General features: G+C 39.3%; 1 protein-coding gene across 13 annotated transcripts in view; it reads left to right on the forward strand.

Moving 5' to 3' along the window:
* The window catches only part of XRN1 (5'-3' exoribonuclease 1), a 122,002-nt gene that overhangs the window by 75,251 nt on the left and 29,974 nt on the right, over positions 1 to 16,777 (forward strand). For 12 of the 13 annotated variants that reach the window (XR_016232749.1, XM_008266280.5, XM_008266277.5 and 9 more), the window contains exons 28-32: positions 2,054 to 2,110; positions 2,241 to 2,373; positions 6,191 to 6,260; positions 13,203 to 13,410; positions 15,136 to 15,231. Coding sequence is in view for 12 of the 13 variants with exons in the window: in XM_008266280.5 (XP_008264502.3) it covers positions 2,054 to 2,110; positions 2,241 to 2,373; positions 6,191 to 6,260; positions 13,203 to 13,410; positions 15,136 to 15,231 (564 nt within the window). In the remaining variant the exon portion in view is untranslated. Of the gene's footprint in view, positions 1 to 709; positions 1,002 to 2,053; positions 2,111 to 2,240; positions 2,374 to 6,190; positions 6,261 to 13,202; positions 13,411 to 15,135; positions 15,232 to 16,777 lie in introns of those variants that run through there. The other variant, XM_089331106.1, reaches the window with a different exon arrangement.

Below are 16,777 nucleotides of genomic sequence, written 5' to 3' on the forward strand. Positions count from 1 at the left end.
TAAATATAGAAAGAATAAATGAAATGTCTCAATAGACACTATTTAAAGGGTTGAGCATTTTATACTATATAAATACATGAACTCAGGCCAGCACCACGGCTCACTTGGCTAATCCTCCGTCTGCGGCACCAGCACCCTGGGTTCTAGTCCCAGTTGGGGCGCCGGTTCTGTCCTGGTTGCTCCTCTTCCAGTCCAGCTCTCTGCTGTGGCCTGGGAAGGCAGTGGAGGATGGCCCAAGTGCTTGGGCCCTGCACCTGTATGGGAGACCAGGAGGAAGCACCTGGTTCCTGGCTTTGGATCAGTGCAGTGTGCCGGCCACAGCAGCCATTTGGAGGTGAACCAACGGAAGGAAGACCTTTCTCTCTGTCTCTCTCTCTCTCTCTCTCTCTCTCTCACTGTCTAACTCTACCTATCAAAAAAATACAATAAAATAAAAAAAATTTTAAAAAATACATAAACTCTATAGTTTATGGTATTTGTACTTGGAATTGTATTACATCTTTTTGTCCTTATTTCTAAAAGTTATACTCTAAAGATAAGTAACTCCTTATGTTTAAACTGATGCTATTTTTTCATTAGGTAAAAGTTCATTTTTTTAAAAACATTTAATATGAGGGCAAGCATTGTGTCTCAGCAAGACATACCACTGCTTGGAATACCAGCATCCCATGTCAGAGTACCTGGGGTCAAGTCCTACCTCTGCTTCCAGTCCAGCTTCCTTTAATGAACACCATGGGAAGCAGCAGATGATGGTTCCTCAAGTATCTGGATCCCTGTCACCCACATGGGAGACCTGAATAGAGTTTCTGGCTCCTGGTTTCAGCCTGGCTCCATCCTGGCTGTTGCAGAAATTTGGGGAGTGAACCTGTGGATGGAAGATGTGTCTGTCTGTGTCTCTCTCCTTCTCTGTCTCTTGTCTCCAGTTCTGTCCCTGTCTCTGTGTGTCTCTCTGTGGCTCCACCTTTAAAAATAAACTATTCTAAAAAAAGTTTAATAATGAATAATGGTTTTTAGATTACAGTTAATAAAATTATTCTTATATTATGTAAAACAGGTATTGTTTCTATCTTACAGATGGAAAGAAGGTGATGCCTAGATAGTGAAGTGTGAGTTCACAGACTAATAAGCAGGAAAGTTAGAAGATAAGTCTTCTTCCATATTTTTTAGATAATAAAAATATTCACACATCAGAATTTCATATTAGATTCCAAAGGCAAGGATTTGTTAAATGAGTGTCACCTTAATTTTTGTAAGTATTCACAAAACCCATACTATTGTCATAGATTAAGACTTTATACTTTATTTTTATATAAACCTTTGTTGAGCATTCTGTTTAATCCCTTTTAGAGAAAAAAAAAACATCTAATAGGATAGCATTTGCATAATTTCAAAAACAAGCAAATCTAATCATTTATAGTAGATGTAAGATTAATTTTTCTGAAGGATACTAAGTGAGAAGAGGTGGAAAGGATTTTTTAAGTTGTGCTTAGTAATGTTTCTTGAGCAAGGTACAGTAGGTAACTTGTAGTTATTGTACCCTACAAATAACACTAGAAAAATGCATCTAATGATGGACGTTTGGCTTAGTGTGATTAAGACTCCAGTTAGGATTCCTGCATCCCATATTGGAATCCTGGATTCAAATCCTGGCTCCATTCCACATTCCCTTTTTTTTGCAAATCAAACCCTGGGAGGCAACAGGTAATAACTCAGATAGATAGCTGGGTCCCTGCCACCCACAGGAGAGGTCTGTAGTGAATTCCCAGCCTCCTAGCTTTGACCTGTCCTAACGCAGATATCTCTTTGTCTCTATACCTCTCTTTCTCCCTCTGTCTGTTATTCTGCCTTTCAAATAAATAAGTCTTTAAAAAAAGAAAACTTAAGCCATAGGAATTTTATAAATATTTTATTCCTTCCTGTGGAGTTTGTAGGACTTTAAATATTCTTACAATAATTTCTTTTGGCTTTTAAAATTCAGACATGTTGAAGTGTGATTAATGAGTTTGTAATTATATATTTTAAAATACTTAAATTTTTTTTCTTGTTTCCTTAGCAAAGAAAGAATAATAAGAAGGTTCGAGTGACAGTAAAGCCCCATTTGCTGTACAGAGTAAGTTTCCTCTCAAAGAATTTAAAGTTGTTATTTTTATGTCAGAAGAGTAGAAGAAACAAAAACATTTTCAATATATTAGTAGGAAAACTTGTTCTTTAAATTGAAATTAATCCTCTGTTCTCTCCAGCCTTTGGAACAGCAACATGGAGTCATTCCTGATCGAGATGCAGAATTTCGTCTCTTTGACCGTGTTGTAAATGTGAGAGAGAACTTTTCAGTTCCAGTTGGCCTTCGGGGCACCATCATAGGAATTAAAGGGGGTAATATGTCAATACCTGATATGTCTTGTACTATATTTACAAATTTTTTTAAAATTTTTATTTAGTAAATATAAATTTCCAAAGTACAGTTTATGGATTACAATGGCTTTTCCCCCCCATAAATTCCCTCCCACCCACAACCCTCCCATCTCCCGCTCCCTCTCCCATTGCATTCACATCAAGATTCATTTTCGATTATCTTTATATACAGAAGATCGGTTTAGTATATATTAAGTAAAGATTTCATCAGTTTGCACCCACACAGAAACACAAAGTGTAAAATACTGTTTCAGTACTAGTTATAGCATTAAATCACATTGGACAACACTTTAAGGACAGAGATCCCACATGAGGAGTAAGTACACAGTGACTCCTGTTGTTGACTTAACAATTTGACACTTTTGTTTATGGCGCCAGAAATCTCCCTAGGCTCTAGTCATGAGTTGCCAAGGCTATGGAAGCCTCTTGAGTTCGCTGACTTTGATCTTATTTAGACAAGGTCGTGGTCAAAGTGGAAGTTCTCTCCTCCCTTCAGAGAAAGGTACCTCCTTCTTTGATGACCTATTCTTTCTACTGGGATCTCACTCGCAGAGATCTTTCATTTAGGGTTTTGGGTTTTTTTGTTTGTTTTTTTGTTTTTTGTTTTTTGTTTTTTGCCAGGGTGTCTTGGCTTTCCATGCCTAAAATACTCTCATAGGCTCTTCAGCCAGATCCGAGTGCCTTAAGGGCTGATTCTGAGGCCGGAGTGCTGTTTAGGACATCTGCCATTCTATGAGTCTGCTGTGTATCCCACTTCCCATGTTGGATCGTTCTCTCCCTTTTTTATTCTATCAGTTAGTATTCGCTGACACTAGTCTTGTTTGTGTGATCCCTTTGGCTCTTAGTCCTATCATTATGATCAATTGTGAACTGAAATTGATCACTTGGACTAGTGAGATGGCATTGGTACATGCCACCTTGATGGGATTGAATTGGAATCCCCTGGCACATTTCTAACTCCACCATTTGGGGCAAGTCTGATTGAGCATGTCCCAAAATGTACATCTCCTCCCTCTTTTATTCCCATGCTTATATTTAACAGGGATCACTTTTCAGTTAAATTTCAGCACCTAAGAATAAATGTGTGTTAATTACAGAGTTCAACCTATAGAATTAACTAGAAAAAAAATACTAAAAGGGATAAAGTATTAAATTGTACAAATTAGCGGATTTTTTTAAATATAAGCAGAAAATAAGCAGAAAAAAATTATAGATCAGGAAAAAACTTAATTATTTTATGTTTCAGTTAATGTTTTCTAGGTTATACTTTTAAGAGAAAATTCTCCTTTTCTGTCTTGTGTAATCACCTGGGAAGAGGTTAAAAGAAGGGGAAGTTGAAAAGGGACTGTGGAGAATTTCGCAGTTGCTAAATATTACATTAAAATTCTATGAGTCTCATGGATATTACATATATTTTCATGAAACTGGGAGAAATTTCTCATCATTTAGTTAAGCTTTCATCTAGCCTTGCCCAAGTTTTACCTTAATTTTCATAGTAATCTCTTCATTTCTATGAAGAAGTAAACAAACGTGACTTTACATGTAAATAAGATTTGAAAATTTAATATACATATTAATCTTAATTTTATGAACACAAGTATATTATGTGTATAAAATAGACCTGTCTGTTGCATAATAATGTATACATAATTAACCCTGCTGTTTTGTACACTTAAAAATGCCTAAAAGGGTAAATGTTATGTTCCGTGGTTTTTGCCACAATAAAATAAAGGAGGGGAAAGAATTGGGAAGAAGTTGCTAAAGATCTAAATGTATACCTAAAGAGATGCCTGGAGTGAGCAGTTTTACAACATAAATTCTTTAAAAAAAAATAAAATTCAGCTCTGGTATGAAGCAGCAAATCACTTGCCCTAAGGTCAGAGTGCTGGCATCACTGTCCCTCCAGGTCCAAGGCACCCAATGTCTTGTTTCATCATCCTAAAAGGAGATGGACCACAAGCTTAGCGAGAAAAATCTGAATAAAAGAACTATAAAAGAAAATACTGATAATTTGGATTTTTCAAAAAAAGAAAACTTTTTCTCTTCCAAAGAGACTCTCAACAGAATTAAAAAGGCAAGCCATACACAAGCACAAAGAAAATACTAACCAAACATAAATCCAACAAAATATTTGTATTTGGAATATGTAAAGAATTTTTACAACTAAATAATAAGTCAAACCTATTTTTACAATGTTCCATTCCATTCCTAAGTACTTACCTAAGAGAAACAGAGGATTAAATACAAAGCTTTATTTATGAATCTTCATAGCAGCTTTATATGTGACAACAAAAAAACTAGAAACAATCCAAATGCCCATCACACAGGTGAATGGAGTAAATTGTTGGAATGCTGCAGTATTGAATTTTGCAATGGAATACTGCTCAGTGGTAAATAAAAACATGATATATACAGCATGATGATTCTCAAAATAATTATGTTGAAAGAAGCCAGACAAAAAAAGAAATATATATTATATGATTTCATTAACATAAAACTTTAGAAATGCAAATAAATCTATGGTGACAGCATATTTTTAGTTATTGGGCACTGAGGAATTGGATTATAAAAGGACATGGGAAACTTGTGAGTGATTATCTTATGTATGATAGTTTTGTGTTCATTACACATCAAAGTCTAATAAAAAAGACTTTAAGACCCAGCAATTTCACTTCTGACCTAGGGAAGCATTCCCTTTTAGAAAGGAGACATTTACATAATGTTCATGGAAACATTGTTTTTATTCTATTTCATTTTTTAAATATTTATTTATTCATTTGAGAGGCAGAGTTACAGAGAGAGGAAGAGATAGAAAGGTCTTCCATCTATTGGTTCACTCCCCAAATGACCACAACAGCCAAAGCTGGACTGATCCGAAGCCAGGAGCCAAGAGCTTCTTCCAGGTCTCCCATGCAGGTGCAGGGGCCCAAGCACTTGGATCATCTTCCACTGCTTTCCCAGGCCATTAGCAGGGAGTTGGATTGGAGGTAGAGGAGCCACAACTTGAACCAATGACCACATGGGATGCCAGGGCTACAGACAGAGGCTTAACCTACTACGACACAGTGCCAGCCCAAGAAACATTGTTTTTAATAGCTGAAGTTAGAAACAACCTAAACATCATTAAGAGAATGGATAAATTATGGTTTATCCATGGATGGGATGCTGTACACCTAGAAAACTGAACACATATTCACATGGGTGAATCTCGCAAATACATTGTTGAAACAAATTGCAAATGAATGCAGTTGTAGCCTCTAGTTGTAGATGCTTCAAAACTTGCCAAGCAGAATATTTGACCTAGAGGTTTAAGATGGTGGGTTGGGATGCACACATCCCTTATTGGAGTACCTGGGTTCAGGTTCCACCTCTACCCCCAATTCCAGCTTTCTGCTCATTTGCAAGTAGATAGTGATCCTCTCTGTCTCTCTCTTTCACTACTCTCACTACCTCTCAAATAATTTTTTAAAAAGCTTGGAAAGCAATACGGCATATTATTTGAAGATACATAATACAAGTATAAAGCTATATAGGAATCAAATTGACAAATTGAAGGTTGCAGTTACCTGTTTGGGAATTGGGGTACAGTGGTCTTCCAATGCACTGATATTCTGTTTCTTATCTTATTTATCTTCATTGTATTATTATTATGCCATTCTTAAATTCAGAGTATATTTTATGAATTTTAAAAATAAAATACTTCCTAGCACTCTAAAAATTTAGATGCTGATTTTTTTTAATCATATGATTTTTTAGTGTGTCTTTCCTTTTTTAACAGCTAATAGAGAAGCTGATGTACTATTTGAAGTATTATTTGATGAAGAATTTCCTGGAGGCTTAACAATAAGGTTTGTGTTTCCAGATGATAATTGCACATTGGGAATTGATCCATGTGGCCAGTGGTTTTATATTACTCATTTATTTGTCCACAGTTTAAGTTCATAGATGTCATACTTGCCACAGAGATTTTAACAGTGAATAAGACAAACATGCTTTCTATACTCATAGAGCTTTCGTTTTAGTGGGGGAAATAAATAAGCAGCTGCTTGCATTATTAATTATTTGACTAAGATGTGACAAGTGCCAGGAAGGAGAAGTATACATTTCTACAAAGAATATGACCTGCCCATGGGGCCAGCGTTGTGGCGCAGTAGGTTAATCCTCCTCCTGAGGCGCCGGCATCCCATTGGGCACCGGGTTCTAGTCCCAGCTGCTCCTTTTTTTTTTTTTTATTTGACAGGCAGAGTGGACAGTGAGAGAGAGAGACAGTGAGAAAGGTCTTCTTTTGCCGTTGGTTCACCCTCCAATGGCTGCCGCGGCTGGCGCACCATGCTGATCCAAAGCCGGGAGCCAGGTGCTTCTCCTGGTCTCCCATGTGGGTGCAGGGCCCAAGGACTTGGGCCATCCTCCACTGCACTCCCTGGCCACAACAGAGAGCTGGCCTGGAAGAGGGGCAACCAGGACAGAATCCAGCGCCCCGACCGGGACTATAACCCGGTGTGCCGGTGCTGCAGGCAGAGGATTAGCCTATTGAGCCGCGGCACTGGCCTCAGCTGCTCCTCTTCCAATCCAGCTCTCTGGCCTGGGAAAGCAGTAGAGGATGGCTCAAGTGCCTGAGCCCCTGCACCCACGTGGGAGACGAGGAGTTAAACCCTGGCTCCTGGCTTCAAATCAGCGCAGCTCCGGCCATTGAGGCCATTTGGGGAGTGAACCAACGGAAGGAAGACATTTTTCTCTGTCTCCCTCTCACTGTTTGTAACTCTACCTTTCAAATAAATAAATTAAATCCTTAAAAAAAAAAAAAAAAAGAATATGACCTGTCCTGAGAATTCCAGAAAGACCTCTTTGAAAAAGGGGTGATTACAATGGAACCTGAAGAATGAATAATAGCTGGGAGAAGAGGGAGGAATAATGAAGAGTGCTTAAAAAGAGAGTGACATATCTAAAAAACCACATTTATGGCTTAGTAATTATTTAATGATTTTATTTATTTATTCAAGAGGTAGAGTAACAGAGACAGAATACTTGAGAGGTCTTCCATCCACTGTTTCACTCCCCAAATGGCCACAACAGCCAGAGCTGGGCCAATCCGAAGTCAGGAGCCAGGAGCCTCTTCTAGGTCTCCCACATGGGTGCAGGAGCCCAAGCACTTGGGCCATCTTCCCCTGCTTTCCCAGGCCATGAGCTGAAAGCTGGATCAGAAGAGGAGCAACTGGCTAGGACATAAACTGGTGCCCATATGAGATGCTGGCACCACAGGCTGAGGCTTAACCTATGCCACAGTGCCAAGCCCCATGGCTAAATAATTTGAGGAACAGAAATATCCTTTGAACTTGGTGATAGGTAAGTTTTCACCTGTTTTAATGGTGCTTAAGCCAGATTGGGGTACCTTGACTAGTGAATGGCAGACACAGCAGTGGAAGCAGGAAACTTTAGAAATTTAACTGAAGAAGAGGAAAAGGTAACTGGAGGATAGGAGGTTTAAAAGGAAGATGGTTAGATTGTTTTTATTTTAACAATGGTGAGGCTTCAGTAGACTTTGGAGAGCTCTAGTGGAAAGTTTGGAATTATAGGAGGAAGCATTATGGTAAGAGTGGGAATCTCTGTGCTCTACTAGGAAGTATAAGCTCCCAGATCCTTTTTGTTATGATGGTGGGTTAGTTAAAAACATCTGATCCTCAGTGTCCTCCTCTGCAATGAAGATATAAATATTTTGCTAGATTTTTTTAAGGGTAATATAAAATCCTTTCCAATTTTCATTTCACCCTTCCAGAAATCATGGGCAGGCACAACAGTTAACACAACCGCTTGGGATATGCCCATGCCATATCAGGGAGCCTGGCTTTGAGTCCCCGATTTGAGCTCCTTGCTGATATGTGCCTTGGGAAGCAGCAGATAGTAACTCAAGTAATCGGGTCCCTGCCACTCATGTGGTAGACCCAGATTGAGTTCACAGTCTCTGGCTTCCACATGGCCCAGCCCTAGATGCTGTAGGCATATGGGAGTAAACCGCCAGGTGGGAGATCTCTTTGTCGGTCTGCCTCTCAGATTAACGAATTAAAATGTTATTAAAAATCAGCTGGAAAACTGAACTGATTTAGTTAAATTTTTCTCTCCCATTTTAATTAATGAGTAATTAAAATAATAAATTATTCTTATTTAGCCTCCTTGCATAGAATCACTCTTAGTTTTATGCCAAGTAGTCACCTTCCAGATGCTTTTATTTGTTTTATTTTTATTAATTATAAATTTACAAAGCAAAAATTCTGAGGTGGTACTTCAGTGAGTTCCCATATACTCCTTACCCCATTTCCCCTGTTAACATTTCATTCTTATATTTGTGTATTTCATAATATTTCATGTTAGTGTACTTGACACAATTAATGAACCACATTAGCTTCCCCTAATTTTTTTTTAATCTAGATTTCTCATATCCCTCTCAACCTCTAATAATCAACTTTCTCTTTCAGATTTGAGCTTCCACATTTAAGGGAGAACATGCAGTATTTGTCTTTCTTTCTGGCTTATTTTATACAGCATGATGTCCTCTAGTTTTTTTTTGTTTGGTTGGTTTTTTTTTTTTTTTTTTTTTTTTTAAGATTTATTTATTTACTTGAGAGGCAGAGTTACAGAGAGAAGGAGAAACAGAGAGAGGTTTTCTATCTGTTGGTTCACTCCTCAAATGGTCAGAATGTCTGGAGCTGAGCTGATCTGAAGCCAAGAACCAAGAGTTTCCTCTGGGTCTCCCACATGGGTGCAGTGGCCCAAGCACTTGGGCGATCTTCTGCTTTCCCAGGCCACCAGCAGGGAGCTGGATCAAAGAGGAGCAGCCAGGATTTGAACCAGTGCCTATATGGGATGCCAGCACTGCAGGCAGATACTTAACTACTGTGCCACAGTGCCAGCCCATGTCCTCTAGTTCTAACCATTTTGCTGCAGGGAAAAAATTGTGTGTGTGTGTGTGTGTGTGTGTGTGTATTCATTCCACATTTTCTTTATCTATTCATCGGATGGTAGACACATTGATTGATTCCATATTTTGGCTGTCATGAATAGTGCTGCTATAAACATAGTGAAGCATATGCTTTTATTTTTGTCTGAGCTTTGAGTATGTCTCTTACTAATAGACCTTCCTATCTGCACTCTTCAAATGCAGCAGCCAAATCTGGATCTCATATCTGATTTTATTTTTTCTGAAAATATTTAATTACAAATAACTTTAGCCCACTAACTTTCAAAATATATTTTTATGTATTTTTTCCTCCTAAAGGCTTTGTAAAATACTACCTGCCTAGAGTACATTCATTTTTATGATGCAGAATCTTTAGTAAAGTGTAGCTCTCATGAAAATAAATATTCGTAAAAGAACACTATTGGGGTCAGTGGTGTAGTGTAGCAGATTCAGCTGCCACCTGTGATGGGCTCTGGTTCATATCTCAGCAGCTCTACTTCCAGTCCAGCTTCCTGATAATGGCCTGGGAAAAGATAAGTAGCAGGGGCCCAAGTACTTGAGCCATCATTTCCACTTCCTCTGAAAATTCATTAGCAGGAAGCTGGACTGGAAGCAGAACAGCCCAGATTTAAATTGGTACTCCAGAATGGGACGCAGGCATCCTAGGTGTCGGCTTAACCTGCTGTGCCACAATGCCTGCCTCCACTATCTTTCAATATAAGAAAATTGTATTCTCAGAGATTAAAAATAGTTGTTAGTGTTGACCACTTTTGACAAGAGAGGGCTTATTTTATTATCTAACATGTTTATCAAGGCCATGAAGGAAGGGAATTACAGGGGCCAATGCTGTGGCACATTGCCATATGGGTGCCAATTCGAGACCCAGCTGCTCCACTTTCCATCCAGCTCTCTGCTATGGCCTAGGAAAGCAGTAGAAGATGGCCCAAGCCCTTGGGCCCCTGCACCCGCATGGGAGACCTGGAAGAAGCTCCTGGATCCTGGCTTCAGATTGGTGCAGCTCTGGCCGTTACGGCCAATTGGGGAGTGAACCATCAGATGGAAGACCTCTCTCTCTCTCTCTCTTTCTCTCCCTCCCTCCCTCCCTTTCTCTGTATAACTCTGACTTTCAAGTAAATAAATAAATCTTTTTTTAAAAAAAGGAAGGGAATTACAAATACTTATCTCTTAAGTCTTCCCAGTTTCATGTCCAGAACTTTAAGGTGAGAAAATGAAGATAAAGGACTGAACTTCCATGCTCTCTTGCTGTCTCTCTTTTTCTCCCTCCCTTTCAAATAAATAAAAATGAATACAGAAACATTAAAAAGTTGGGGGCATTGCACATTGTGGCAAAAGTGGAATAACTCACTGCTTGGGATGCCCACATCCCCATATGCAGGTGCCTGGTAGCAAGTCCCATCCCTGTTTTGGATCTAGTTTCCTGCTGATGCACTCAGGAGGCAGCAGCTGATTTCTCAAATACTTGAGTCCCTACCACTCATGTGAGAGACACAAATGGAGTTCCTGGCTCCTGACTTAAGCATGGCCCATCCCCAGCTGTTGTGGACGTTTAGAGAGTAAACCGGCAGGTGGAAGACATCTCTGTGTGTGTGTATCTGCTTCTCCTTCAAGTAATTTTTTTAAAAAGATTTATTTATTTGTTTTAAAGTCAAAGTTACAGTGAGAGAGGGGGAGACAGTTGGCCACAACAGCCAGGGTTGAGCCAGGCCTAAGCAAGGAGCCAGGAGCTTCTTCAGGTCTCCCACATCTGTTTTTCCATGGGTGCAGAGACCCAAGGACTTGAGCCATCATCTGCTGCTTTTCCCAGGCCATAGCGAAGAGCTGGATCAGATATGGAGCAGCTGGGACTCAAACTGGCACCCATATGGGATGTTTGCACTGCAGACAGCAGCCTAACCTACTAAGCTACAGCACCAGCCCCAATAAATCTTTCTAAAAAGTGAATAGACATTGAAAAGGCAGGAGAGCTGATAGGTGGGCACTGTGGCACAGCAGGTTAACCCACCTCTTAGGCATCCCATATCCCATATCAGAGTGTCATTTCAAGGCCTGGCTACGCAGTGCTTCTGATCCAGCTTGCTAATGCTGTGGGAGGCAGCAGGTGATAGCTTATGTGCTTGGGCTCCTGCAATTGATTAGGATGGGTTTCTTGCTCCTGGCTTCAGCCTGGGGTAGCCCCGGCTGTTGTGGACATTTTGGGAGTGAACCAGTAGATGGAAGATCTCTGTTTCTCCCTCTCTGTCACTCTACCTTTCAAATAAAGTCATAAATAAGTCTTAAACAACAAAAAAAGGACAACTCAGTGATAAGTAGACAAATGAGATCAAACCTAACATTTATCATATCGCTTAGATAAATCTGCCCTGAGAATTGCTCTTCACTTGGTTAACTCCTGGACTTTTATAACCTAAATTCTACAAACCCCAGTTTTTTGTTTTTTGTTTTTTGTTTTTTTTCAAGAAGTTTGACAATTCATAAATGTCATAAATATCGGTTATACTCAGCTATTAAGATGCAGCCTTTTTAAGAATAAGCCAACACACACATGCACAGATACACAGACACACACGCCGCCACCACCACCACCACCATGCCCAGTGCAGCGTGGTGATGTTTTTCCCCAGTTACTACGCATTAAATGATGCATTTGCAATCTTTTAAGAAATAGATCATCTTATAGATTAAGATCTTTCTATAATTCAGATTACACTCATGAATGTAAAAGTAGTGTTTATTACATTTTTTCTTTTTCTTTTTAAGATTTATTTATTGGCTGGCGCCGCGGCTCACTAGGCTAATCCTCTGCCTTGCGGCGCCGGCACACCGGGTTCTAGTCCCAGTCGGGGCGCCGGATTCTGTCCCGGTTGCCCCTCTTCCAGGCCAGCTCTCTGCTGTGGCCAGGGAGTGCAGTGGAGGATGGCCCAGGTCCTTGGGCCCTGCACCCCATGGGAGACCAGGAGAAGCACCTGGCTCCTGCCATCGGATCAGCGTGGTGCACCGGCCACAGGCCGCGGCGGCCATTGGAGGGTGAACCAACGGCAAAGGAAGACCTTTCTCTCTGTCTCTCTCTCTCACTGTCCACTCTGCCTGTCAAAAAAATAAAAATTTTAAAAAAAGATTTATTTATTTACTTGAAAGAGTTACACAGAGAGAGAAAAAGAGGCAGTGAGAGAGAAGTCTTCCATCCACTGGTTCATTCCCCAGATGGCCTCAATGGCAGGAGCTGCACCGATCCGAAACCAGGAGCCAGGAGCTTCTTCCAGGTCTCCCACGCGGGTGCAGAGGCCCAAGGACTTGGGCTGTCTTCTGCTGCTTTCCCAGGCCATAGCAGAGAGCTGGATCAGAAGTAGAACCAGCGCCCATTTGGGATGCCAGCACTGCAGGCAGCGGCTTTACCCACTATGCCACAGCGCTGACCCCTTACTTTTTCTTCTTTAAAGGTTTACTTTTATTTATTCAAAATCCATTGATTCACTCGACAGGTGGCTGCAACAGGGGAGTTGGGCCAGGCCAAAGCCAAGAACTGGGAACTCCATCCAGGTCTACAACATGGATGGCAGGGACTCAAGTACTTGAGCCATTTTCCACTGCTTTCCCAGGTGCATCAGCAGGGAGCTGGATGGGAAGCAGAGCAGCCAGAACTTGAACCAGCACACTGACATGGGATGCGGCATTGCAAGTGTTGGCTTAACTGGCTACAACACAATGTTAGATCCAGTGTTGATGAATTCTGATTATGGATGCCCACCCAAAATTGATTCTTCTCCTAGTACATTTAGTATTATTTTCCTGTGATCCTGATAGAACTTTTTATTCGTAGGTGCTCACCTGGAAGAGGTTATCGATTGCCAACAAGTGCCTTGGTGAACCTTTCTCATGGAAGTCGCCCTGAAAGTGGAAATCAGAAATTGACAGCCATTGTGAAACCACAGCCAGCTGTGAATCCCTGTAGCTCCAACTCGTTAATTTCCTCTGGACATATGGGCGGCCTCAACCATTCCCCTCAGTCACTTTTTGTTCCTACTCAAGTAAGACTCGCAGTCTTTGATTTCTTTCCACCCACTTTACAAATCGCAAATCAGTGCATACTTTGTAGTTGAAAAGCTAATTTGACTTGGTTTTCTTTTTAAAAAGCTTTAGTTCAAATTCGTTCTAAGAAAGTAGGCTAATCAAGAATACTTGATAAACATTCATAGCATTCTACCTCTGTCACAAAATCACACTTCTGTAAAGAAATATTAAGTAATGATCTTGAAAATATCCTTGTTTTCTCTCTATATATTTACTTTTCAAGTTCACAATTAAGTTTATTCTTATATAGCCCAAATATCCTATACTATCTGCTACAAATGACATAAATTTGAAAGATAAAAGGGAGAGGAATATATCACATTTGTCAAAAGCAGTTTTCAAGTTTTCTACCATGCAATTCATGGGTGATTTCCCTTATTTCATCTTTGTGGGACAGAATTTGAGTTTTCTTGAGTGATATACCTTATTTAATTTAGAGTCCAAAATTTTATGCTCATCCATATTTTTTATCAATTAAAATATTTTTATAAGCTAAAAGACATAAAAGTAAATAAGAATAAAGGAAACACTAGCAAAAATTCTCTCAATTCTCATAGGTAACCACTGTTAAATTTTATGCATGTTTTCTACAGTCTTAAACTATATGAAATCAATTCCTCAAGAGAAATAGATGACTTATAAAAATTTTTTATATTACTTTTGTATAAGATGAAGATTTTTAAAGTAAAATCTTGAAATGTCTTTTTGGATAAGATAATGTATTAGTACACTGAAAGAAAAATCTGTTGATGGTGAGATTAATTCAGTATAATTTTTATGGTGTTTATTATATTTTTGTTACTTTTTTAAAGATTTATTTATTTATTTGAAAGGCAGTGTTTGGGGAGTTGCAGATCGAGGGATCTTCCATTCTCTGGTTCACTCCCCAAATGGCTGCAATGGCCAGGGCTGGGCCAGGCTGAAGCCAGGAGGCAGGAGCTTCTCCCAGATCTCCCACATGAATGGCAGGGGCCCAAATACTTGGACCACCTTCCACTACTTTTCCCAGGCTATTAACAGAGAGCTGTATCGAAAGTGGAGCAGATGCCTTAACCCATTGCACTGTAGTGCAGGCCCCACTTTCATTACTTTTTAAAAAAACATTCAAAACTTATTGCATATGAAGAAGACCAGTTTTACTCCAGTAGAATAATTTTGTCATTATAATGCTCAGCTCTAGAAAAAAAGAGCCAAGTTATTCCAGATAATAAAAGTAAGGGGCCAGCTTATGGTCAGAGGGTTTAGCCACCTCCTGCAGCACCACATCCCATTTGGGTGCCAGTTCAAGTCCTAGCTGCTCCACTTCTGATCTAGCTCCCTGCTAATGCACCTGAGAAAGCAGTGAACATGGCCCAAGTCCTTGGGCCCCTGCACCCACATGGGAGACTCAGAGGGAGTTCCAGGCTCCTGGCTTCAGCCTGGCCTAGCCTTGGCCATTTAGGCCATTTGAAGGGTGAACCAATGGATGGAAGTTTCTGTCTCTGTGTCTGTTTCTCTCTGTCTCTCCCTCTCTCTCTAACTTTGCCTTCCAAATAAATAAATCTTAAAAAAAAAAAAAAAAAAAAAAAAAAACTAAATATTCTGAGTAATACTGAATAGCTTTATAAATAAATTGTTTTATTTTTGTTGAATCCTTATTTTTCATGTTTTATTTCCCTAAGAAATTATTTGTACTTTGCTAGGTACCTGTTAAAGATGATGATGAATTTTGCAATATTTGGCAGTCCTTACAGGCATCTGGAAAGCTTCAACACTTTCAGCCAACTACACAAGATAAGGTTAGTATTCTTTGTTTGATGGACAATTAATATAAATACAGGGTATTTTTATATTTTACTTTTAAGCATATAGTATATTATTTTTCTCTGAATTCTCAAAAAATGAGAGTTTTGATTATGAATTTTCATAATTCTTTATAGACATAATAAGTTTTTGGACCAATGAATGAGAGTATAGATAATTTTAAATCAATTTTGAATTTTTTAGTTGTTTACAAAATCCTAATAACTATATTTTAAATTCAACAAAGGCCTTACTGGAAATTACTTATTTTTATCTACTTAAATGGATAACTTACACTGGCAGTTGGTTGTCTTAAAAGTGAATGAATAAATTCACATTCCTTGATGGAGATTAAGAAGAGGTAAGAAATGTTCTTAAAAGTGTAGAGATTCACACAAAGAAAGGAAATGGAAAAGAAATTAATTCCTACTACATTTTTTTGCTAGTTACTGACATCTTTCTCAGCTTAGGTCAAAAAGGAATGTTCTGTGCAATTTTAAACCATCAGAGCTTCATTTATTCTAATACCTTATGATGGTGGCATTGTCAGAGCTGAGGAGAAAATTTGCAAAAAGAATGATGGTAAAATAAACATAAAAGTTGCTGATGACAAGATGCACAGATCTCCTCTGCCATTAAGCTATCGCAAGTTTCCTTAGACCATACATAAGTCCTTTCCACCTGAATATAACCCACATCCAGATTTTTAAACCCCCTTTTTCTCGCTAGTTTATTTGATACTGTTAGCCACCCATCGCTCAGGAATGCTCCAGTATCATTCTTTCATTCATTCAGCACATAGTTATTGACTGCCCACCATATGCCAGGCATTGTTATATGCAGTGAGAATATCAGTAAACAAAAGAAAAATCTTCCCTTAAACAGTACTTTAGGGAGGAGAGGTCAATAGTATAAACAAGTAAGTTACATGGTATATTAGAAGACACTGTAGGAGATTGAGAGAAATTTCAGGAGACGAAGATAGGGAATGTTTGGGTGATGAAGAGGAGAGATATTGCAGTCTTAAATAGAATACCAATTTAGACAAAAATAATCATGAAATCGAGAGTGATGTAAGTAAATACCTGAGGAGAAAGTATTCCAGGCACATTCAAAGTCCCTACTGGGAGGGCCAGAATGTTCTTATGGCAGAGGCAGTAGGGTAAGTTGGAGGAAGTATAAAGACAGGAGACATCTATATCATGTAAGACCTTCCAGGCCATTGGCTTTACTCAGTGAGATGGGGAATCCATGGAGGATTTTGAGTGGCAGAGGGACTTGATCTGACATTTTAGTAGAATCACTCTGCCTGCTATCTGAAGAACAGACTGTATAGGAGCCTAGGTCAGAAGAATTCTTTTATCACAAAGGTGAGCGTCAATGAGAACTTTTTTAAAAGATAGATAGATTTATTTATTTATTTTAAAGGCAAAGCAAAGAGAGAGCGAGGGAGAGTCAGAGAGAGAGCTCTGTTGTTTCACTCCCCAGTTGCCACAACAGCCAGGTCTGAGCCAGGTCTAACCTTAGCTAGAAACTCCATCT

The sequence above is a fragment of the Oryctolagus cuniculus genome, chromosome 4 (assembly GCF_051225735.1).
Source record: "Oryctolagus cuniculus isolate XC-2025 breed Fujian yellow rabbit chromosome 4, ASM5122573v1, whole genome shotgun sequence".
Classification (NCBI taxonomy): domain Eukaryota; kingdom Metazoa; phylum Chordata; class Mammalia; order Lagomorpha; family Leporidae; genus Oryctolagus; species Oryctolagus cuniculus.